The following is a 24,939-nucleotide window of genomic DNA, read 5'->3' as shown; positions in this document are numbered from 1 at the left end:
TGAGTATCCTTTAAATCCTTTTGGATAGTCACAATTTCTTCTCTTATTTCCGTTTGGCCTCTTTGCAAATCATCCAGTTTCTTGTCCATATTGGATAACTTTTCCAGAATTCTCTCCATCTCTCCAGCAGTTGGTCTCTGACCTTTGCCATTTGAAAAAAAAGAATCAAAATCCTCAGGCAAGCACAGTATCCTTGTAATTTCCTCCGGATCCACCAGGGGGCACTCACAGGAGCAACGAGTCCAGAGTACAGTTAGTCAACCAGGAAACCGAAGGGAAGTGATGTCATCAAAATTCTCATAGTGAAGGCGGAAGCTGGACGCCACCACTGTTCCCCAGAAGGAGGGGGGGCCTCAAACCCTCCCCCCTCAATTTTTCCCTCACCTCTTCTCCAGAGCTCCACAAAACCGTAATCTTCTTATTTTAAGTTCTCCTCTCTCCAAAATAACTCGTGCTCCTTCCAACCGCAGGGGAGAAAACCCCCGCACCGGAGCACTCCACCACGCCACCGATATTCCCTTCCCTTCTCCTCCTCAATTCTACTCCGTGCCCTGTTCACCACCAGGCTGCTGCAGTTATAAATCCAATGCCCCGGTGTCACCGGGCACAGCGGCCCAGGCGACGACCAAAATAATGGCCGCGGCCTGTGGCCTCCGAACCCCGCCAAGCCTAGGACGCGCCAGCATCGGTCCCCACAGTCCTGTATGTCGGCTGGGAGACCCCTGGCGAGCCGTCCGTACGGCAGGTGTCCTTTTCGGAACACCTGGCCCCTGAGGGCCTCGGCGGCGGCCGGATTCGGGCGCTGGAGGCAGGAGAAACCTTCCAGACGTCCGTTGCCACTGGATACCGGAAGTCGTCTCGGAAGCCATACTTTTCTTTATTAGTACGTGTTTCCAGTACGATGAATCAGGATTCGAATGATTTCTTCAAGGCCTTTGCTACAGAGTCGTGAGCTCATCAGGGAACGAAGGTGGATCTTTAGAACCAAGATGATTCTAACCCGTTTGTGTTAAAACAAAAACAGAAAGTGGAAAGATTGCTGTCTTCCAATTGTGTTCTGCTGCCTTCCAGGGTGTTCACAATGCTCAGTGGAAAAAAGATTGGCACTTTTAACAAGGTCTTCAGAAGGCTGTGGTGATGACAATCAAATATGTCATTACCTCTGATCACAAAGCATATCAGAAACCCACTGCATTCAGCATATCCACTCAGATATATTATTTTAAAATTTGTTTATTATTATTTTTGAAAAAGTTCCTTAATACATTTTATCAAACTCTTTTTTGCAAGAGATTGTTTCATCCGCTGCTGAAAGCGTTTTTCTCATATGTAACAGCAGTTTACATAGTAAAATATCATTAAGAATAGTCTGTTTTATGACTATCGTATCAAGGGCAAAATACACTGGAATATTTGCATTTTTACTAATGCACTTGCAACCAGGTTAAAGTAGAGTTAGATAGGACAGTTTGTTAAAAACTATATAGCAGAGATTATTGTAAATAAATTCTAATCTACCATAATTTGTATTTGTAAAGAGATGTTCTATATTTTGTAATTATTGTACCGTAATTGAACCGCAGCAATATTTATGGAGCCTCATTATTGTAATTCTTCACTGAATTCTAAATAGAAGTATTTTTACTTGGACTGTATAGCACTATAGAATTAAATATTTAAATAGAGCCACCTTCATTATAAAATGTTTTTGAAGTAAAGATTTAAAAAAAAAACTTGATGCAACAGAGATTTTATAAAATATTTTCAGTCAATTGGATTCTCACTTTACAATGTTAAGATATAGAAAATGAGTAATTACAATATTGTATTTGGAAAGCTATTTGGAATCTGCTGTATTTTTGACAGAAAACAAACTGTGGATTTATTTATCTCTACGACAACTCTTGCAATAACAGCTAGAAACGAGAATCAAAAAAGCTATCCATTTGGCAAGGTTTTCTTTTACTTTGAAATAAACACAAACTGAAGTTCCAATCCTACATCATTTTCCTGATAGAAAGCCCTATTGTATAAAATGGGATTTCTTAATGAAGGTGCATAGGATTGAACCACTATGAGCATTCTTCTTAGTAGAGATTTCCTACATAGATATAATTTACAAGATGGATAGTTAACAAGTTACACAGCTTGAAGTGGAATGTATGATGATGACGATGATGATTTACATAACCAAAACATTCCTAAACTGGTGAGAATATGGCATGGTTGACAAACTTTTTGATGTTCTACATGTAATGTTTCAGGATTTGTTTTTATGCAATCAAAGGAGGGCTTCAATGTTGTTTGTGATGCAGTAAAATCCCGATACTGAAGACAATGATTTTGGAGATCAATAAATATCAAAAGTTTATTTTATTAACATTGGATAAATGGACTTGTTCTGCCAAGCAACTTTATCAGGGTTATCTGTATTAACAAAATAAGTAGCAAGTGTCACGTTTTCAAAGTGTGACATACACAGCTAAGATTAATATAAACATTTTTGTACACAGTGGCAATTTGCTATAAATACCTTACAAACCTCTTCTTTCAAATGTCAGGAGAGAATTCAAAGGTTTGTATATTATTTCTTGACCTACATCATTTTGTATGAAAATAAATGCAAAATGTTACTGAGAATAAAATTGTGTAATAAAGTTATTATACTTTGTCTCTTTTTACCAACATATGCAATTCTAAAGATTGGTGATTTCTTTTGGCCCCACAGTTCTTTGTCTGAACTATGGGGTTCTACAGGCGTTGATTCTTTCTTCTCAAGTCACTGACCTCTGTAACACCACAGGGAGTTTTCTAAGGAAGTAGGAATCAGTTGTCACTCCTATGTTCACAACCTGAATTTGCAAGTGACATCATGGCAACAGGAAACACACTCTAAGGTCTGTGATCCAACTGAGGTTTTCAGAATAATGTACAGTGAAATGGGTGCTGCTGCTTTTGAACTATTGTTGGCAGTGTTGGATGGGTTGATGGAAGATTAGAACCATGAAACTGCACATCAGATGGGAGACAAAATGCAAGAGAATTCAGCTGCAATGGCTGTCATGGCAAGGTAACAAAAGGAGCTGGTGTCAGAGCTTGGTTTGTGGACCAGGGCTGCCAGAATTGACATGCAAAAAGTGTTGATGCCTCAATGAAAGCTGGTCTGAAAATCTCCCTAGTGAATCTGGGCAAAGTATAGGGTGAGGGTAGAGGTTCATTCTCTGAGCTTGTGGGTTGGTTTCTGAACTTTTCGTTACCAAGCTGGGTAACATCTTCAGCAGAGTTTAGGGGATGTCGGTGTCAGTGTTCTGTTTATAAGGGTTTTATATCAGGGGTCTCCAATCTTGGCAACTCTAATCCTGGTGATCTTCAACTCCCAGAATTCCCCAGCCAGCTTTTCTGGGAGTTGAAGTCCACCAGGCTTACAGTTGCCAAGGTTGGAGACCCCTGCTTTATATAGTCAGTAGGTCCTGTGATGGTGAGGTCATGTCACGTGAGAGTCATATCAGACCAAGGTCTTAGGATGGGCCAGGAGTGGTGTGTTAAGTGAGGGCCTTGTGGTGGGTTTTGTGATGGTCAAATGTGGGTCACCAGTTAGTGTCTTGTGATGGGGAGGTTATATCAGGTGAGGGTCATTGGGAAGTAAAGTGCTGGTTGTGGGTGGGCTTACATGGGTTGGTTGAAGGTCAGTATTGTTTCTGGTTGGCTGTGCGGTTGATTTGAATTCTGAGGGGTTTGTAGGCTGGATGAATCTGTTGATGGAATGTACAGGGTCTTAGCAAGCCATAGAAGGACCAGAAAACAGTGAGAGGTTTTGCCCTGTCAAAGCTGTTGAAGTCCTTGGGGACTATGTAACAAGAGTTACCCTGGATGAGAAGTAGGGAATGACTGACAATATCCCTCTTCCCCAATGTGAAATAGGGATTGATCCTCTAAACTCCTGTCAGAGTGGGGTAGAACCTAGATCAGGTAAAATTAGAAGGAATGGAGAAGAGAGAATGGGTATTTGACTGAGATCAAAATTAGGCAGATTACTGCCAATTGAGTGTGGCAGAGATAAGCTCTAAGACAATGTCTAGTTGGCTGAAAGGCAGTAAGGATGGCATGTAGGCAACTTGAGAGGAAAGGAAAGAGAAAAGAGTAGTAATTTCAGGTCAAGTCAAGGAAGCTATTATGATAGTGGTGCTGGCCAACCATTATGGAAAGGGAGAGAGGTGCTTTGGTCCTTGGATCTTGCCATTCAAATTCTGAACAAACAAGATGGTGCACATTGCTGAAACCTGAAATCTGTGAAGGCACAGATACTACCCTTTTAGAGATAGGCTCTCCAAGATTCTGAGTTCTTCACTATTCATGATTCTAAGGAAAGGGAAGGAGGATGGCTGTGATACTCATGAAAATTTTGATGGTCAGCAAAGGTACTCTATCTAAGGTGATATGGTCCAGGTACTCTATCTGTGTGGAGTTCAGGCTGTAGGAACAAGTAGGGAATAATGCTTGTCTATCATTTGCCAGGCTGCATAGCTAATCTCTTCCTGAAATTGCCGAGTTGGATTTTGAATGCTCTCAGCTGTTTATGCTGGAGTATTTCAACCTTCATGACTCCGTTGGCTCAGGACAACCATGAGCTTTTCTTAAATAATATTTGCCCTGATGCATGTTGTGGTTGCATATTAGAATTCTTCAGTCTCAGTCCACCTATCCCATCTTATCATTTCATCTTATTGTTCTTTCTTTTCTGGAGGCCTAGGTATACAAAAATGTAGTTTAGAAGTTCCTGTAAATACAGCACATTGATTAATTTAACCTTCGGTGTGATTGAGTTAGTTCACTACTAAATCCATCCTCCTATAGGTTAGCCGATTAGCCATTTTTAACAGACCACTTCCCAGTTGTTCTGTTGATTAAAGTCAATTCCTAGTTTTCAATTATGGATGTAAACAATCTTGCTTAATGAGACCAATTCAATGCAAGGCCTTTATTACTCTCTTAATGTATTTAAACAATAAGATAGAATAAATTGTAGTAGTGCGTAAAGTAAAAGAGAGCAAAACAAAATATAAAAACCTGAGGCTAAAAATAATAACTATATTAATTAGAATTTGTTTATTCCAGAAATAAAATATTTTTGCAAAGTACAAGCAGCATAATTTAATCATGATTATTTCTACTAAAACCATTGCATCACTTCAGCATGACTACCATTCTTTTTAAATTCTTTAGTGACAATTGAAAAAAAAATGACCCAAATGTACAAAATACAGAATATAGGTCAAAGAGGTCTAACTTGAACATAATTTGGCCTCAACTATTTAGATTGAGAATGCTATTTCATTCTGAGATTAAATACTGCTTTGTGTGCTTGAAAAAATACATTGCTATTTTCTCCACCTTTAGACTGGATGTGAAAAATAGGGAAAATATGAAATGTACTAGCCCATCAAATCAAAAGCCATAAACTGCATTCTATTTTTGTTATTTTTCCTTCCACTGTTTTGTACTAATGTACAGAATCTGACTTCTGTTCTGAGATAAAAATTTACTATGCATACCATCAAATGTCGGTTTACAACAATTATGTGGTTAATCAGATGCTTCCAAGAATCTATTATTAACAAATATTAACTGAAGTAATCGTTTCTATTGTATATCCTTTTTCTGGACATTGAAAATAGATTTCTGATTTAGTGGTACAGAAAAACATATCAAGTGATGCTACTCCTTATACATATTCCTACAGAAAAAGTAGGCCAAGATTCTCCTATGGAGGCAAACTTTCTAGTGGAGAGCAAAAAGTTAACGCTGAGTTTCCAGCGTTTTGGGTTTATATACCGGAACATTTTTCTCTTGAAGCGGTGGTAATCCCAGGATAATATCAGCAGCCTTCTCTGCTATCATGATGGTTGGGGCATTTAAATTCCCGCTAACAATACTGGGCATTATTGAGGCATCAACTACTCTTAAATTTTCTGTGCCTATAACTTTGGTCTCAGGATCAACCACAGCAGTAGGATCAGAACTCTGTCCCATTTTGCAAGTGCATGAAGGATGGTAGGCACTATCAGATTTTTGTCTTATAAAAGCATCTATTTCTTTGTCAGACTGAATGTGTTCCCCTGGCTGAATCTCAAGTCCGCGGAATTCTTCAAATGCCTTCTGAGCAAATATCTCCCTCGCTAATTTCACACACTGGCGAAACTCCCAGACATCTATTTCTGTTGAAAGAAAAGAAAACAAAGCCACAATGATTCTCTGTACAACCAAGAGGAATATTATTTATTTATTTATTTATTTATTTATTATTTATTAATCAAATTTCTAGACCGCCCTTCTCCCGAAGGACTCAGGGCGGTGTACAGCCATATTAAAATACATAGATAGACAATGAATTTAAAATAATTTTAAAATGAAATATTTAGCCGGCCAATTGAACTAAAAATAATAAAACCAATTAAAATCAGTATAAAGTTTAAAATTTAAAATTTAAAAGCTAAAAAATCTAATCCAGTCCTGCGCACCTGAATAAGTGTGTTTTAAGTTCACGACGGAAGGTTCTAAGGTCCGAGAGTTGGCGAAGTCCTGGGGGGAGCTCGTTCCAGAGGGCGGGAGCCCCCGCAGAGAAGGCCCTTCCCCTGGGTGTCGCCAGACGACACTGCCTAGCTGACGGCACCCTGAGGAGTCCCTCTCTGTGAGAGCGCACGGGTCGGTGAGAGGTATTCGGTAGCAGAAGGCGGTCCCGTAAATAGCCCGGCCCTATGCCATGGAGCGCTTTAAAGGTGATCACCAACACCTTGAAGCGCACCCGGAAGGCCACAGGTAGCCAGTGCAGTCTGCGCAGGATAGGTGTCACCCGGGAGCCACGAGGGGCTCCTTCTATCACCCGCGCAGCCGCATTCTGGACTAACTGCAGTCTCCGGATGCCCTTCAAGGGGAGCCCCATGTAGAGAGCATTGCAGTAATCTAGGCGAGACGTCACGAGGGCGTGAGTGACCGTGCATAGGGCATCCCGGTCTAGAAAGGGGCGCAACTGGCGCACCAGGCGAACCTGGTAAAAAGCTCTCCTGGAGACGGCCGCCAAATGATCTTCAAAGGACAGCCGTTCATCCAGGAGGACGCCCAAGTTGCGCACCCTCTCCATTGGGGCCAATGACTCGCCCCCAACAGTCAGCCGCGGCTGCAGCTGACTGTACCGGGATGCCGGCATCCACAGCCACTCTGTCTTGGAGGGATTGAGCCTGAGCCTGTTTCTCCCCATCCAGACCCGTACGGCTTCCAGACACCGGGACAGCACTTCGATAGCTTCATTGGGGTGGCCCGGTGTGGAAAAGTACAGCTGGGTGTCATCAGCGTACAGCTGGTACCTCACACCGAAGCCACTGATGATCTCACCCAGCGGCTTCATATAGATGTTGAACAAGAGGGGCGAGAGAATCGACCCCTGCGGCACCCCACAAGTGAGGTGCCTCGGAGCCGACCTCTGCCCCCCCGTCAACACTGCTCATGCATCGATCGGAGAGATAGGAGGAGAACCACCGATAAACGGTGCCTCCCACTCCCAATCCTCCAACCGGGCGCAGCAGGATACCATGGTCGATGGTATCAAAAGCCGCTGAGAGGTCTAATAGGACCAGGGCAGAGGAACAACCCCTATCCCTGGCCCTCCAGAGATCATCCACCAACACGACCAAAGCCGTCTCAGTGCTGTAACCGGGCCGGAAACCGGACTGGAACGGGTCTAGATAGACAGTTTCATCCAGGTGTAAGGGAAACTGATATGCCACCATACTCTCTACAACCTTCGCCGTAAAGCGAAGGTTGGAGACCGGACGATAGTTACTTAAAACAGCCGGGTCCAAGGCAGGCTTCTTGAGGAGGGGTCTCACCACCGCCTCTTTCAAGGCGGCCGGGAAGACTCCCTCCACCAAGGAAGCACTCGTAATTGCCTGGAGCCAGCCTCGTGTCACCTCCTGGGTGGCCAGCACCAACCAGGAGGGGCACGGGTCCAGTAAACATGTGGTGGCATTCAACCTACCCAACAACCTGTCCATGTCCTCGGGAGCCACAGGGTCAAACTCATCCCATAAAATATCACCAAGACCACTCTCGGACGCCTCCCCTGAGTCACTGCAGTCACAATGCTAACGTTCTTTTATTTTCAGACAATTCAGAATAAAATGACACAATCTAAGATACAGGAAAGCCAGGGAAGCGGATATTGCTTTTGTATTTTAGTATCTATTCACCATAAAAGAAAGATTTGAATATAAAATGAGGAAAATTGAATAGGTTTCCTGTTCATACCATTTAGCAGAATAGCAATTTTGAAACAGCTTTTTGGATATTTAATCCTTCATCCAGATAGTTCTTTATTCCCAAAAATAACCAAAATTATTTCAAATATATAATTCTGATGTAAACTTACACACACACACACACACACACACACACACACACACACACACACACACCATATCCCTACAATTGAAGTATCAACAATGGGATAAGAAGAAATGAAATTCAGAATGGCAACAACTACACAAAGGCCTGTAAGGATAGATTTATTGTAATAAAGGTTCTGTACAAAGTTTAGTTCTATTTCCTTGACTAGACAACAGCTTTTAATCATCCCATCTTTGTTCATTAGCTCACCCATGCAAGGATTTCGTCAATAAATGCTTTGCAATGATCCGTTAAGGAAATAATTATCACTGTCTGCATCATCTGCATTTCATTCGTGTTATACTTCAAAATTCAACACAATTTATTTTATGCATCTGATGAATTACAATCCATGAATAACAATTTTATGTGCCAATTTTATATTTATTTTTTAAAAACTGCAGGACCTAAAGTCATAATGGCTCGACATAACAATTTAAGATGTCCAGCCTTTTGATGTGCATTTTTTTCCTCTCATAGACACAAAATGGAGTTTCTCACATGTGTACTAGACTTTAAGCAAACAGAAGATGCTGCCCTTAAGTATGAAACTTTTTGCCTAAGGAAATTCAGTTAAACTGGATTGTCTGAAAATTCCAGCATAATGAAGTCTCTGACCCTGTTTGGACATTACAATAAGCCAGCATTTTTCCAAATTGCTCAGTAAGATTGAACAAACACATCAATGCGCACTGCCTTAGCAATCCTGATAATCATAACCTAAACAGAGAACATATTTCTTCATTAATGAAAAAAAGAGCTAAAAATCAGGGAATACTTGTCCTTGATTTGTTTCTTTCCAAACCGGGATAACTGGCATTTTCAACCCTGAACAAATGAAAATCTAAATCCAAGAATAAAAACTTGCTTCAGGTTCTGGCTAGTTAAGAGGAGAAACTCTGGCCAGTTGCTCCTGACACTCTTCCCCAATTTAAAAGAGGTCTGATCATTATAGCAACCCAAAGAATGCGGAAAGAGTGAGGCACTTAAAATGGGAGGTTGAGGGCTTTATGAATATCTGGAGAAATGCTACAGGTAGTCCTTGAGAAAGTCCTTTATTGGGATCAACAATGTAAACTGACTGCTTATGATCTTATTTGACTGACTAAATCAAACTGACTGCTTATGATCTTATTTGAGGCTTCCTTTGCTTTACAATCCTATAAACCTTGCAAATGTGAGGATTGGATGTGAAGTTACTTTTTCATCACTGCTGTAACTGCAAACTATCACTAAATGAGACAGTTGCTGAACAAGGACTATCCATATGCCACAGGGCAAGAGCAACAAAAAACTAGCCTTGCTTTCTGGGTCCTACTTGATGAATTACTGTGTCTGATAAATGTCTAGCGAATAGAAGACTTAGGTATAATGGGGAAACAGTTACTTGGACTCATTTTACACTTGTGGTGTAATCTTTACTAGATAATGCAGTCACTATTCCATGTTTGACAAAGTCCAAGACTGATGGAAGTGGAAAAGATACAAAGAAATGGGAAATGCCATCAAAATAAGACTAGTAATATGGTATGCCATTGTCTATAGAAGGTGTAATTGTCTATATTGTAAGTGTAACTATAGAAGGCGAGTTTATTTTAAAGAATAGAATATAGATAATTATGCATTTACCTGTTGACAAATAATTAGGCTCAAGGATTGGATGCTCAGTAGGGTCTGAACTCTTCAGCTTCAGCTTTCCTACACTGGTACTTCGCATAGGGCCAATATGGACCTGTAACAATCCCAAAAACAGCCACGGTATATGGCATCTAGAGGTTCATTATAGAATAACTAATGGTATTCATAGAAACATGGGGTTGCATGAATTATTTGGACACTGCATGGTTGATTTAGACAATTATTCCAGGTTTCAGTGCTTGGTTTCTACTTCTGTCATTACTCACTGGCTTTGAAGTGAAAATCACATCTTGTATTAATTTGGAGCTCTTATATTCAAAAGAGCGTAGTTTGTTTAATATTGATTAACAAACACACGAGATTCACAAAACCCTTTACAATGGGAATATGCCTTCTTAGAGTTATAGGATGAATTACATTGTCTATATTTATTGAAAGAGAACCTTTGTCATCTCTGGTTAAGCCTTTTGGCCACCAACAAAGGGATTGGGAACTATTTCCAAAAGTACAACATGCTTCTTTAATTGTATGAACAAATGAACAGATATATTCCAGGAAAATATTTCTGTCCACTGGATATTCTGTGTAGTAATTGGTATTACTACTCACCTGATAAGCTTCCAACTGTGAAGCAACTCGCCCATGGTCAATCACCTGAGAAGGGAGGAAGTGGAACTGGATATCTGGGTGAGAAATGCCTGGACGACTTCTTATAAATCCACCAGTTTCTAAATGGGCAGTAGCTCCATCTCCTGAAAGGTGGAACACCAAACACCAGATACATAAATAATGAAAATGAAAGAATGAGGGTTTCAAAAGATCATTTTACATTCCTTGTATTTTATATTACATTCTACTTTAAACAATCATCACACACAGTAAAAGTTGTGTCTAAGTCTCATTACTTTTCTGGTTGCAGTCTAGTTCGCAGGTCAGTTACTTAACGTAACACAAAATATGGTTTACAAAGCAAGAGTGTTAGAGTCACATGTTAATTCAAAACAAACCCAAATCATATTATAGCTTATGAAATAAAGAGCATATCTCATGTATCATGAAAGCATTCACAGTTCAAAAAGGTTTTCTTTTCACCTTAGAAATACAGTTCTTTAATAACATGAAATGTCAGCCTCTATGACGCTTGCTTGCTATCGGCTTCCATAGTAACAGGGTGGGGGGAAGATTGGCATTTGGGTGCGGAAATGAGCTGGAGATGGCCTGTGTGAACAAAAAGGGAGGACTGCTCTTATGTTCTACTGCGCAGGTGGACTTGTTTGTACCCAGTCAACGGTCCCGGAATACCAGATGGGCAAAAACACCTGAAGATGCACCCCACATGACACCATATGGGTTGGGGATTGGACATTCAGCTTGAGTCCTTGGGGGGAGGGATTTGGGGATACTTTCAATATGTAACTTTTGCGCCTTTTACTTCAGCTCTTGCTTTTCTTTCGTTGCTATCATTTCAAAATCAGTAAAAGTACCTCTCCTCTACAAACATGGAGTCGGGGGTTTTCTTTCTTGGGTTTTGAATGGAGGCACGCGTGACATGAAATGTAATTTGTAATTGGATATAATTGCTTTTATATATTATTTGACAATTTCAAAATATTTAAATATATATAATATATTCATATATATTTTAAGTTGCCATAGCTGTCATAAAATTATTGCACTTGAGAATGTTAAGTTATTAACATGGAATAGCGGTAGTACTTTGTTAGAGTTATTGACCAGCACACAAGAAAACCAGTGTTGTTATACAACAGTAACAATAGTTATTTGTGCTTCTATTCTAAACATTCTTTGTCTTGCTACAACAAATCTTAGAATTCTCAAGAATTTCTAGAAACATTAACTTCCTTCCAGTGAAGCAAAGCTACTTGTAAACATAGTCTGAACTTCTGAAAAATCTTTGATTTCCTTATTTGGAATGATAGTGTGTCAAATGAATCATCTACAAGAAAAATTTTACAAGAAGAGTTCTCCACTCCTCTGATCACAACAAAATACCTTATATTTGTTATATTATAACAAAACATGGGTATATACAATATACAACATACCCATACCTCATTTCGGACATTAATACAATTGAGCGTGTCCAGAAATATTTTACAAGAAGAGTTCTCCACTCCTGATTACAACAAAATACCTTATACCACCAGACTTGAAATCCTGGGTTTAGAAAATTTAGAACTCCGCCACCTTCAACATAACCTGAGCTTAACCCATAGAATCATCTGTTACAACGTCCTTCCTGTTGAAGACTACTTCAGCTCAATCACAACAATACACGAGCACACAATAGATTTAAGCTTAATGTGAACTGCTCCAATCTTGATTGCAGAAAATATGACTTCAGAAACAGAGTTGTTAGTGCCTGGAATGCACTACCAGACACTGTGGTCTCTTCCCAAAATCCCCAAAGCTTTAACCAAAAACTATCTACTATTGACCTCACCCGATTCCTGAGAGGTCTGTAAGGGGCATGCATAAGAGCACCAGCGTGCCTACCGTTCCTGTCCTAATGTTCCCTTTGATTGTATACAATTTCATATAGTTATTACATACTTATGGTTTTATATATAAGCTTATATATCGTATAGTTATTTCATGCTTATGCTTATATATAATGTTGTGACAAATAAAAAAAAATACACAAGCACACAATAGATTTAAACTTAATGTGAACCGCTCCAATCTTGATTGTAGAAAATATGACTTCAGTAACAGAGTTGTTAATGCCTGGAATGCACTACCAGACTCTGTGGTCTCTTCCCAAAATCCCCAAAGCTTTAACCAAAGACTATCTACTATTGACCTCACCCGATTCCTGAGAGGTCTGTAAAGGGCGTGCATAAGAGCACCAGCGTGCCTACCGTTCCTGTCCTAATGTTCCCTTTGATTGTATACAATTTCATATAGTTATTTCATGCTTATACTTATATATACTGTGATGTTTGATAAAATAAATAAATAAATAAATAAATAAAATCTATTATGAATGGATACATTCATTAAAGCTTTACTTTAAAAGCTGATTTTATATCTCTAGCAAAATGAGAATGTAACAAGATATAATTCTAAATCATACCTGTGGATTTCCAGAACCATTCAAGACCAATTTTGATCATCTGAAGAGGCTTTTGTGATTTATACAGTGTTAGAGGTTGAGTGCACTTTTGCTGTATATACACTTCCAAATGATCTTGGAGATTTTGGCCAACCCCTAGTAGAAATGACAAGAAATGTCCAATATATGTACACTACAAATATTTACAAACAATGGAATTGGGATAAAATTTGGTGTCAAAAGCAGAAAGTGCCCGTGGGGATCCTTGTCTACACCTCTATAAATGAAATTGGTCGTTCCTGGGATTATGTGACTACTAAGAATGGGATTCATGTCATCCTAGGAAAGGACACAGCTGATTTAAAGAGTTCTTGGCAGAGGCTACATGAACATTTTAAACATCTTTTACTTTCAAATCCAACCCAACCTTACATGGAGTTATACTGAATCTATCATACACACCTGAAAGATGGCAGACAACAGGGATTCCTAATTGTTTTAGATCATCTGCATTTCCAACTCCAGATAGCATAAGTAACTGTGGAGAATTTATGGCGCCACCACTTAAAATAACTTCCTTACTAGCAAAAACCTGAAATAAAATAATAGCAATGTAATCACGCTAAATTTTAGCAGACCGAAGTCAATATAAAATAATGTTATTGATTTATAGTCCTTAGTTTTCATACTCATGTTATAGCCAGACATTTTGTAATCTAGACAATTTGAAATTATTAAAATATGCTCTATCATATATTTTTAAATAAACTTTCCTCTTAAGCAATGCTAATATTTCCTGTCCTTCCAAACTTATTTGCTAAACTTTTCTCTTTGTTAACATAAATTATTCAAATCAAAGGTTTTTATTAGTGCAAATAATGTATTTTTCTCCTTACAAATGCCTCTTTTTCCCCTAAACTGCATCTCACATTACTCACAAAATCGCATAAAATAAATGTTTGCTTTGTATCATCAGCCAAAACAATAATTTCATCACTTATCAATGAAAAAGAATCCACATTCTGAAAATCAAAAAAATAAATAAATATTGGGTTCTCACATTCTTCTATTGAATAGTCATCTTGCAGCACAAATTTGCAAATGACTAATGATATCCTTTATTTGTCTGAAAAAGAGTTATCCCAGAATGATGATCTCTTATCCTTCAGACATCTGTTATCATCCTTTCTAATTTAAAGTTTACAATAATTAAATTTTACTGTGTTTTATTACAATTCTCGCTAATCACTGAAAGAACAATAGTGGTCTACAAGGAACAGTGGTACTGAAAACAATACAGTACTGAAAGATTTAGCTAGATTTATCTATTTTTAGTGTGGTTAATTCCATAGTGCAATTTTAACAATGTAATATATTCTTCAAAAACTTCCACACTACATTTTTATAGTACTGCAATTATAGCATAAGAAAACAATTTGTCTTATGAACCGCCAACATTTTTTATTTAAAGAAAGAGTAGGAATAAACTATTCACTTCACAATTTACAAGAAGTCATTAAGATTTGCTAATTTTAAGCCTGAAACTATTGCATTTGAATTTATTAATAAATGAACTGGATCCAGAGGTGAAAGAATTACATCCAGAGTTACGGATGTCACTAAGTAAAATAACTCAAAACACAAAGTATCTATGAAAATTTCCAATTAGTATAGTGAAGAGGCATTCAAAATAGCAGGGCAGTTTCAAGATACCAAAAAGTCAATTATCAAAGGAAAAAAAACCTGAAGATTCATAAAATCATCAAATCTGTTGATCATGTAATGGCATTTACTATGCTACAGAGTCCTGGTGGTGCAATGGTTAGAATGCAGTACTATAGGCAAACACTGCCCTCAGTCTGGAGTTTAATGCCGACTGATACAAAGTTGACTCAGCTATCCATCCTTCCAATGTCAGTAAAATGAGGAGCCAGATTGTTGGGAGTAATATGCTGACTCTGTAAACTGTTTAGAGAGGGCTGGAGAACACTGTAAAAATCTAAATGCTACTGCTATTTTTACGCTGATTACCATACAGTTTCACAGTATTTGTCCTTTGTCATCTGGCTGGAGTCCATTAAATAGCAGTAAATTTTGATGTGATTTTTACAATGGCTAATTGTTTTTGTTTCTATTCTTGATTTTTTTCCTTGCTACAATATATACAGTTCTGACTCCTTCTTCTTATATGCACTAGTTTGATTCACATGTCACAACAAGTATTAAAAAATTACTCCGAGGTTTAAAGGGAAGTATTAGAATTTAGTAAATACAAACTTTTTTCTTTCTCTCTTTAAAATATTAGAATGATAGGACTCTCGATGAAAGAAATACCTACTTTCAAACCAGTACGGATTTCATTTGTAGAAGTTGAGGGTGGGGAGACTCTGTTAACTCAAAATACATGGAAAACTGAAATTAACCTCATCTGCAGAATGGAGTGGTACCCGATATATTTTGATTAGGTTAGTGCAGTGCTTTCTTGATATGGACTTGAAGTGTCAGTTGTATTTTGCTTTTATTTCAACAATAAAAGAACCTTTACTACAACTCTAATGAGCCAGAAGTGAAAAGTTAGTACAAGTTGATTGCTAGTTGATCTTCTTTTCATAGTTGAAGAAAGAATACTGTACATTCTTACCTTTTTCTTTTCTCCGTTTTTAATATACTCAATACCAATTGCTTTAGTCCCCTCAAATAAAACTTTTGTAACAAGTGTATTGACTTCTGCAGACAGGTTTGGACGTGCTAAAGCAGGACGAAGATATGCACTAGCTGTATTCCACCTTTTACCTACAAAATACATGCTTTTATTGTAACAGTAACCAATACGTATAATGTATGTTATCTCAGTATGGTAAACTGCTCTGGGAAAATCTGGTTTTAAATTTTTAATGAATAAAATAAATACCAAAATAATTTTATCTGTTCTACTGTGATTATATATTAACATTCTTTAAAGTTATTACTGTAGTCCACAAGATTCATCAAGCCAGAGCAATAATGTAAGTTTGTTTTAAAAAGACAAAAATGCTAAAACAATATTAAAAAATTTAAAACAACATCTTGAATCCTTTTCCGAGAAACAGAAAGAAAGTGAAGACTAACTGCAAGTCATCTGCAAATGGAGTCCATTTCATAGTTTGAGAAAAATATTTTACTACATGCCTGATGGCTGTTTTTGAAAGTGGCGAAAAAGCCACTTCTAATCCAGACAGTCAGATTAATCTGTAAAATAACCATGTGCTAAACCTTAACAATTTCTCAAATGAAATATAGTAGTACCTTGGTATTCATTGTTAATTGGTTCCATGATATGCGATGAATAGCAAAAACGATGAGTGCCAAGCAAATTTTTCCCATAAAGAATAATGTAGTGAGCCCCAAGACATCGACAAGTTCTAGCTTGTGCATTTAGTACCAAACAAACAATGAGTACCAGGACAAAATGCATTGAGTACCAAATTCGATGAGTTTCAAAGTAGTTAAGTATCAAGATACCAAAAAGTCAATTATCAAAGGAAAAAAAACCTGAAGATTCATAAAATCATCAAATCTGTTGATCATGTAATGGCATTTACTATGCTACAGAGTCCTGGTGGTGCAATGGTTAGAATGCAGTACTATAGGCAAACACTGCCCTCAGTCTGGAGTTTAATGCCGACTGATACAAAGTTGACTCAGCTATCCATCCTTCCAATGTCAGTAAAATGAGGAGCCAGATTGTTGGGAGTAATATGCTGACTCTGTAAACTGTTTAGAGAGGGCTGGAGAACACTGTAAAAATCTAAATGCTACTGCTATTTTTACGCTGATTACCATACAGTTTCACAGTATTTGTCCTTTGTCATCTGGCTGGAGTCCATTAAATAGCAGTAAATTTTGATGTGATTTTTACAATGGCTAATTGTTTTTGTTTCTATTCTTGATTTTTTTCCTTGCTACAATATATACAGTTCTGACTCCTTCTTCTTATATGCACTAGTTTGATTCACATGTCACAACAAGTATTAAAAAATTACTCCGAGGTTTAAAGGGAAGTATTAGAATTTAGTAAATACAAACTTTTTTCTTTCTCTCTCTTTAAAATATTAGAATGATAGGACTCTCGATGAAAGAAATACCTACTTTCAAACCAGTACGGATTTCATTTGTAGAAGTTGAGGGTGGGGAGACTCTGTTAACTCAAAATACATGGAAAACTGAAATTAACCTCATCTGCAGAATGGAGTGGTACCCGATATATTTTGATTAGGTTAGTGCAGTGCTTTCTTGATATGGACTTGAAGTGTCAGTTGTATTTTGCTTTTATTTCAACAATAAAAGAACCTTTACTACAACTCTAATGAGCCAGAAGTGAAAAGTTAGTACAAGTTGATTGCTAGTTGATCTTCTTTTCATAGTTGAAGAAAGAATACTGTACATTCTTACCTTTTTCTTTTCTCCGTTTTTAATATACTCAATACCAATTGCTTTAGTCCCCTCAAATAAAACTTTTGTAACAAGTGTATTGACTTCTGCAGACAGGTTTGGACGTGCTAAAGCAGGACGAAGATATGCACTAGCTGTATTCCACCTTTTACCTACAAAATACATGCTTTTATTGTAACAGTAACCAATACGTATAATGTATGTTATCTCAGTATGGTAAACTGCTCTGGGAAAATCTGGTTTTAAATTTTTAATGAATAAAATAAATACCAAAATAATTTTATCTGTTCTACTGTGATTATATATTAACATTCTTTAAAGTTATTACTGTAGTCCACAAGATTCATCAAGCCAGAGCAATAATGTAAGTTTGTTTTAAAAAGACAAAAATGCTAAAACAATATTAAAAAATTTAAAACAACATCTTGAATCCTTTTCCGAGAAACAGAAAGAAAGTGAAGACTAACTGCAAGTCATCTGCAAATGGAGTCCATTTCATAGTTTGAGAAAAATATTTTACTACATGCCTGATGGCCAAGTTTTTGAAAGTGGCGAAAAAGCCACTTCTAATCCAGACAGTCAGATTAATCTGTAAAATAACCATGTGCTAAACCTTAACAATTTCTCAAATGAAATATAGTAGTACCTTGGTATTCATTGTTAATTGGTTCCATGATATGCGATGAATAGCAAAAACGATGAGTGCCAAGCAAATTTTTCCCATAAAGAATAATGTAGTGAGCCCCAAGACATCGACAAGTTCTAGCTTGTGCATTTAGTACCAAACAAACAATGAGTACCAGGACAAAATGCATTGAGTACCAAATTCGATGAGTTTCAAAGTAGTTAAGTATCAAGATACCACTGTATATTGAACTGTGAGTCCTCTGTTCACAAAAACGACAACCAGATTTTTCAGTGAGAGGGATCTTATCATGATATCATACACCAAGGGTCCCCAACCCCCAATTTGTGGACCTCCTCCAGTCCACAGCATGTTAGCAACCAGGCTGCGAAAACAAGTGAAGCCCCATCTGTGGGATGCAGGCAGCATGCAAAACCATGTCCCCTCTGGTCTGCAGAAAAACCTTTCTCCACGGAACCGGTCCTTGGTGTCTAAAAGGCTGGGGGCCACTGCCATACCCCACTTACAAGCCTGATGTTCTTGCTGCTATATGTGTGGGTAGAAACCAATTCAAAACCCAAATCTCAGTCTACCTCTTTAGTTAATTGACTGTAGGTTTAACATTGCCTTGATCTAAATTGTTTACTTCTCTAGCTTGATATTGAGGAAGATAATGTTTGAGCACATTGAGATATTCCTTGCACTCAGATTACAATACTGTATCAGATGTGATACTGATGATGCCTTTTTCTAAAATTCTGGATGAATTCCTCTGAGCAATTCTATACAGAATATTAAATAACTGAAAATGGCCAAAACAGAGCCATGTAGAAAACTGTATTGCTTGTATCAAATGATCTCCCTTTGGATTTTACACTGAGAAAGTCTGGAATCACGTTGAAGAATGCCGCTAAAGTTAAACTCTATTGGAGAGTTCATAAGGATAGCATGGGATTAAAGCCCAACAAGAGGTTTCAATAGAGTAGGGCGGCCACTCAAGCCATTTAGCTTCTAGCAAAAAATCTACCAAACTGATTAGAATGGTATTAAATCAACATGCATCCAAATGCATAAGGGACTGTGTCAGCTGCCACCTCATACTCACTTGTGCCTCGATACCATGCACTGGGGGAAAGTGAAAGTAAAGTCTGGGGAAAGCAAGAGTAACTGTTGCATCCCCCCACCAACACTGCTTGATTTATCTCCCCCAATGGTGTTTCAAGGTCACCTGGCTGGGAGGAAAATCAGAGCTGCATACCAACCTATCCTGGAAGTGACCATTCTCAAAACATCTTGCTTGGACCTGATTGGTCATTGGGGGGGAGGCAGTGACCGAATGCAGCTGAAGGAGGAAAAAGTGGAACTTAGGGATTTTGGCATGCTATTCTCACAATTCTGGCTATGCACTACTACATTGCATTTGATTTCTAATAAAACTATACCTGTCTCAATAAATGGAGCCAAGGATTGTTTCTATTTAGAGGCTTAAGTTTGTGTCAGGTGTGACAGACTGTAACGTTTCTCATAAACAATGGGTGAAAAATACCTATAAAATCTTTTAAGTCTGGCACGCAGTACTAGCCCTAAATCTACATTGTTGCTATATTCTGGGTTTAATTCAGGCATCTATTTCAATTTTAACAGCTGCCATTGTGGACAATTACAATTATCTAAGGATCAAGCAGAAAGAGTTTTAAGTTGCAGTTCTGGATTTGTATGCCAAACCTTTTGCCTTGGCAAAAGAAGTATCTACCTTTCCACACCTTTAAAAATGAAACAGGTTAAACGAAAACCAGATGGTTAATATGCTATCATTCAGTTGTTGCTCTACTGTGTATTTAATGTGGAAAAAAATTGAGCTGTCAGTCAAAATAAACATTTCCAGTGAACCAGCAAATGAATGAAGTTAATACTGGCTATGAGTTTATAATTTATTTATTTATTTATAAAATTTATAGGTTACCCATCTTACCTCAGGGTAATTCTGGGCAGCTTATAATAATAAAAAATAAAAACTATATAAATGAAAAATATAAATAAATTAGTATAATTCTACTTTTATATTGATTTATCAAGGTTAAGCATTTCCTCGTGGGAACTTTGTTAGGTATATGTATAGACACTATATTGGCAGGAGAAATACTTCAACTTTGATTTTTGTCCAGAGCATTTTACAAGACAGAGATACTCATCAGAAACAATTTTATGACATATCCTGAAATGTCAGTTCTTCCTAATGAATATTTAAAATCAATTATTACTTGGTATAAGGCTTATGCTGTAATTAATTTATTTTATTCACAGCTGTACTTTGAAAGGAAGAATTAACTTGAATACAGCAGCTTCTGCGGAAAGTATCAAAGCAAGCTAAATGGAGGAAACAGCTCTAGGTTGCAAACAGTGCTCCTGTTGACTTGCAACAGGTCTTCACACAACTGTTTCAACATCCCCGCAGTTACATGATCAAAATTGGGTGCTTGGCAAATGGTGTATATTTAATACAATGGTTCCTGTGTCCCAGAACCATGTAATCACATTTTGCAACGTTCCCTGCTGGCTTCCAACAAGCAAAGTCAACGGGGGAAGTTGGATTTGCTTAATGACTATATATTCAATTAGAGTCGCTCTATGATGGAGATGGGCAGTCTCTAAAAATGATATATAAATAAATAAATAGGCAACTGCAGTGATTCACTTCACAATAGCCAAAAAAAAGAAGTTGTGAAATTGAGGGCAATTCATTTAACAACCACCTTGCTTAGCAACAGAAATTCTAGTCCCAACTGTCATTGTAAATCGAGGATTACCTGTATTATTAAGTATACCGGGAGTATTAGTTTAATTACCTAATATAATTTAAATTTAAAAATTAAATGAAATTTAGGTTTGATATATATAGCCCTCAATATTCCACTTAAATACTAGGAGTAGCCCTTGTCCCTCCCTCAAAGTTTCACACCTCTGGTCTAGTCCTAACTCTTTCTCAACGCATGCTATGAGGCCCTTAAAAGAAAACACCCGCAATTATGGGCTTTTTTCATTATAAAAAAGTTTCCAAACCATTATAAGAGTTTATGAAGACTGGTGTTCATGGCTACCTCACAACATGGCTTCCAAACTGAACACGTCAAAGCTAACCTTTATATATTGTCATATCCATCCAGCCAAAGCCTTCTTGCTGAAAACCATTCATATCGTCTGTGAAGGGGTACCCAGCTTGCTGAGCTGCATCCAGGAATGCACAATGAAGAGGGTTTTTTGTTTTTCCCCTTGACACATGAAGTGGGCCGTTCCCTCCTCGATAAAGGTCAGCCCCCAACTCATGAGTTTGTGCTTTCTTAAAATATGGCAAACAGAATTCATAGTCCCATCCAACAGCCCCTTCTTTACTCCACCTGTTATAATCTTCTGCATGGCCCCGAATGTACACCATGGCATTGAGGGATGAGGAACCACCCCAGACTCGTCCTCTGGGCCAGTACAGGATCCGATTATCCATGTGTTTTTGGGGCGTTGTATGGTAGTACCAATTATATTTCTCATCACAGAGATTGTAAGTTAAAGCAGCAGGCATATGAATCTTCCACAATAATTGTTTGCTACCTAAAACAGTATCTTTTGGACCTGCTTCAAATAGCTTCACAGTGTTGTTAGGATCTTCAGTCAATCGGTTGGCTAAAACACATCCTGCAGACCCAGCTCCGACTATTATATAATTGAAAGAGTCTATATTTTTAGAATTAACTGGAGAGGATGCTTGTGAAGATCTCATCTTTTGTCCATTGAAAGCTTTTGAACTCTTCAGTATACATCTTTTGAATAATTCTTTGTGGACTTGACAGATAAAGCCATGCTTTTGAGCACCTTTGATTAAGAAAGACATTGTTTCCTAATGTTATTTCAGATGTAGTCAATTTGGGTCCAAATATTCTGACCTAAAAAGGGAAAAATGATCTCAATAAAATGAAATATAACACAAAAAGAATCAATATATTGTAATGTACAAAATAAACTATAGTTAAGTCACTGTATCATTTAAGATGGCTTAAATCATACATTTAAGCACAAAAATTGTAATATTGGGAGAGGCAGGATAAAAGACATAAAATTTGAATTTCTTTTAATGATTGCTAAATTAGTGCACATGGTACTTTGAAACTTTTATTGCCATTGAAAAACTTCTTTACTTTATGGATTGTTAAACATAATACTTTGTAGTTCCTCACTCACATATCATCCAATTGTGACAAAACTCATGTTACTTTGCATTTCTCAAAAGCCAAACCACTTTCAACATTACTTCTTACTCACTAGTTGTATTTATTTTTTATAGACCTTTTGAAGAACTGTGGAATATCACGGGAATGGAAATGTCCAAGGTAGGTGGGGATGAGTCCTTTCAAAAAGACAAAACAAAGTTTGACCCATGTATTTTGGTTTTTTCCCCCTATTCACTATCAAACCTTTCCATTTTCTTCTCCTATCCCCATTTTTGGGCACTGATCCTCCCGATGTGTATTCAGAAGCATGCATCAAATCCAATTAAATCCAATATGGGTTCAAATGTCCAGATGGAGGATTGTGGAGAAAGGTCACTCCATGCAATGCTCCTAATCCTCAGGCTATGCAAAGCAGTAGGTTTTCTGTAGGTTTCCTCCCTGAGCCAGGAGCTACTGTTTGTTTTTATTTACTGCACTGAGCTCTGAGGTTGCAAGGCAGCAGACGTGGTATATCCCCTCTGTTATCTTCTTGCCAACCCCTGAAGTTAATTAGTAGTGTGAGAATGATTTCCCTGATCCAAGGGAGAATTTGAGCCTTTTTTTATTTTATTTTATTTTTTATTTGCATTTATATCCCACCCTTCTCCGAAGACTCAGGGCGGCTTACACTATGTTAGCAATAGTCTTCATCCATTTGTATATTATATACAAAGTCAGCTTATTGCCCCCAACAATCTGGGTCCTCATTTTACCTACCTTATAAAGGATGGAAGGCTGAGTCAACCTTGGGCCTGGTGGGACTTGAACCTGCAGTAATTGCAAGCAGCTGTCTTAATAACAGACTGTCTTAGCAGTCTGAGCCACCAGTGACCCTTGTCCAATACCCAGCACAGTACAGAAACTGCACTCCCCTTTAAATTTTAAGTTTTAATAACTGAAGATGCATGCTTAAAAGTCCTATTTAAGAGAGGTTTAAACAAGGCAAACTCTGAAATGGAGAACCGAGATTAATTTCATGCAGAACAATACTTCTAATTTTAAATGATTTTCGAATCAAATGAAGGGGAAGCGGCGAGGGCGACGCGAATATGACAAAAATTCTCACACAAGTGCTTTGGATTCTCCGTTGACGATACCTGCCACGGCAAACCCTTCGTTCACATCGCCCACCCTCCTTCGCCTAGCCTAGCGCAAAGGGCCCCGGCATCTGTTCCATGGGCTAAGAAAGCTGGCCCTTCCTTTTCCTGAGAACTTTCCCTCAATCAATGGATTTGTACCCGTTGCACAAGAGAAAAGCAGTTTCTTTTCAAGGCCGGCTGACTCCCACAGTGTTCCAACTCAGCTCTCTGGCCCAGGAGCTTTGAAAGGGGGGCGGGGCGGGGGCGGGGACAACAGACATCGCGTTTCTATGGCAACCCAACCTACTCCCCCATGCCGAGCGTTCTCTCACTCTCTCCCTCCCGCCCCCGCCCCCGCCCCCCCCACAACTCTGCCTCCTTCGAGCAACGTCCTCTGCCAACGCAGCCCCGCCCCGCCCAGCCGAACTGCCACGTGCTGCTTCACCCACTCACGGGCTTAAGCTTGGCGCGCGCCGCTCCGTCTCCCGGGGGTCCTGGAGCTTAGCTTCATTCCTCGCAAAACTCCCACGGACGGGGGCTCCTCGCGCGGCCGTGAGGAAGGACAGAAACTTTCGAGCGCCGACTTTCAGCTCTGCTGACGGGCATCTGCCCAGTCCAAAGAGCAACCGGGCAGGCACTAGAAGGAGGCGGGCTCCTGCGGGGGTTGGACTGCCAGCCCAGGACCCTCCAAATTAGAGAGATAGAGGCGTCCAGTTCCTCTCCTCCCACTTTTCGTTCCTGGAAGGAGAGCGCGAAGAAAGGTGCGGGGTGACGTTACTAGGCGGGCCAGCCCTCCCAGGTGTAGGGATCGCTCGCAACGCCTCTTTGTACAGTATGGCGTCCGATTCTGACAGCGGGTCGGTTGCAGGGAAGCGGCTTGAATAAATGCCTTTTTTTTCCCTCCACGTCATTCCTCACCTGCATCAAAATGAAAGATTTTCCAGGTGAAAGCATAGGCTTCTTTCAAGTTTTTCAGCTTCTCCTCTCCATGCTACAGTGCTCCGTGCTCTTTTAAGAGAGTAATAAGTTCAATAAATAAATTAATTTTAGTAATTCCAGACAACTTGATTCTTTGGCTCTTGATTTATTTTTTTAAAACAACTTCTAAAACTATTTTGACAACTTACCTCTTACTTATCTATCCTGGTGTGGGAGGCCACTGACCCCTTCCCTACTTCAAAGTTCCCCTCCCCCATTTAACTACACAAAAGGATACCTTTTTTAATGCTTAATGCTTTTTTAATGCTTTTAAAGTTTAGTCTTAGTTAATCAGTGCGTGTATAAAACTGATAATTGGAAATATAATAAAAGCTAAGAAAATGTAGAGTGAAAATGCTGTATCTTGTCAAAATCCTTTTCTTGCTGCATTATCTTGTCAAAGTTACAATGGCT

At 38.6% G+C, this 24,939-nt stretch overlaps 1 protein-coding gene across 1 annotated transcript; it reads right to left on the bottom strand.

The window, feature by feature from the left end:
• Positions 1-5,053: 5,053 nt before the first annotated feature.
• On the bottom strand, positions 5,054-24,543 carry CHDH (choline dehydrogenase). Its single transcript, XM_058172621.1, has 8 exons — positions 24,001-24,543; positions 21,348-22,144; positions 17,585-17,736; positions 13,616-13,745; positions 13,175-13,309; positions 10,687-10,829; positions 10,069-10,171; positions 5,054-6,215 (listed from the first exon to the last, which is right to left on the bottom strand). Exons 2-8 carry the CDS (start codon positions 22,090-22,092, stop codon positions 5,797-5,799), a joined length of 1,827 nt encoding a protein of 608 aa, XP_058028604.1. The 5' UTR covers positions 22,093-22,144; positions 24,001-24,543; the 3' UTR covers positions 5,054-5,796.
• Positions 24,544-24,939: the final 396 nt, after the last annotated feature.

Source organism: Ahaetulla prasina, chromosome 2 (assembly GCF_028640845.1).
Source record: "Ahaetulla prasina isolate Xishuangbanna chromosome 2, ASM2864084v1, whole genome shotgun sequence".
Lineage (NCBI taxonomy): Eukaryota > Metazoa > Chordata > Lepidosauria > Squamata > Colubridae > Ahaetulla > Ahaetulla prasina.
This window is presented reverse-complemented; position numbering and strand designations above follow the sequence as displayed.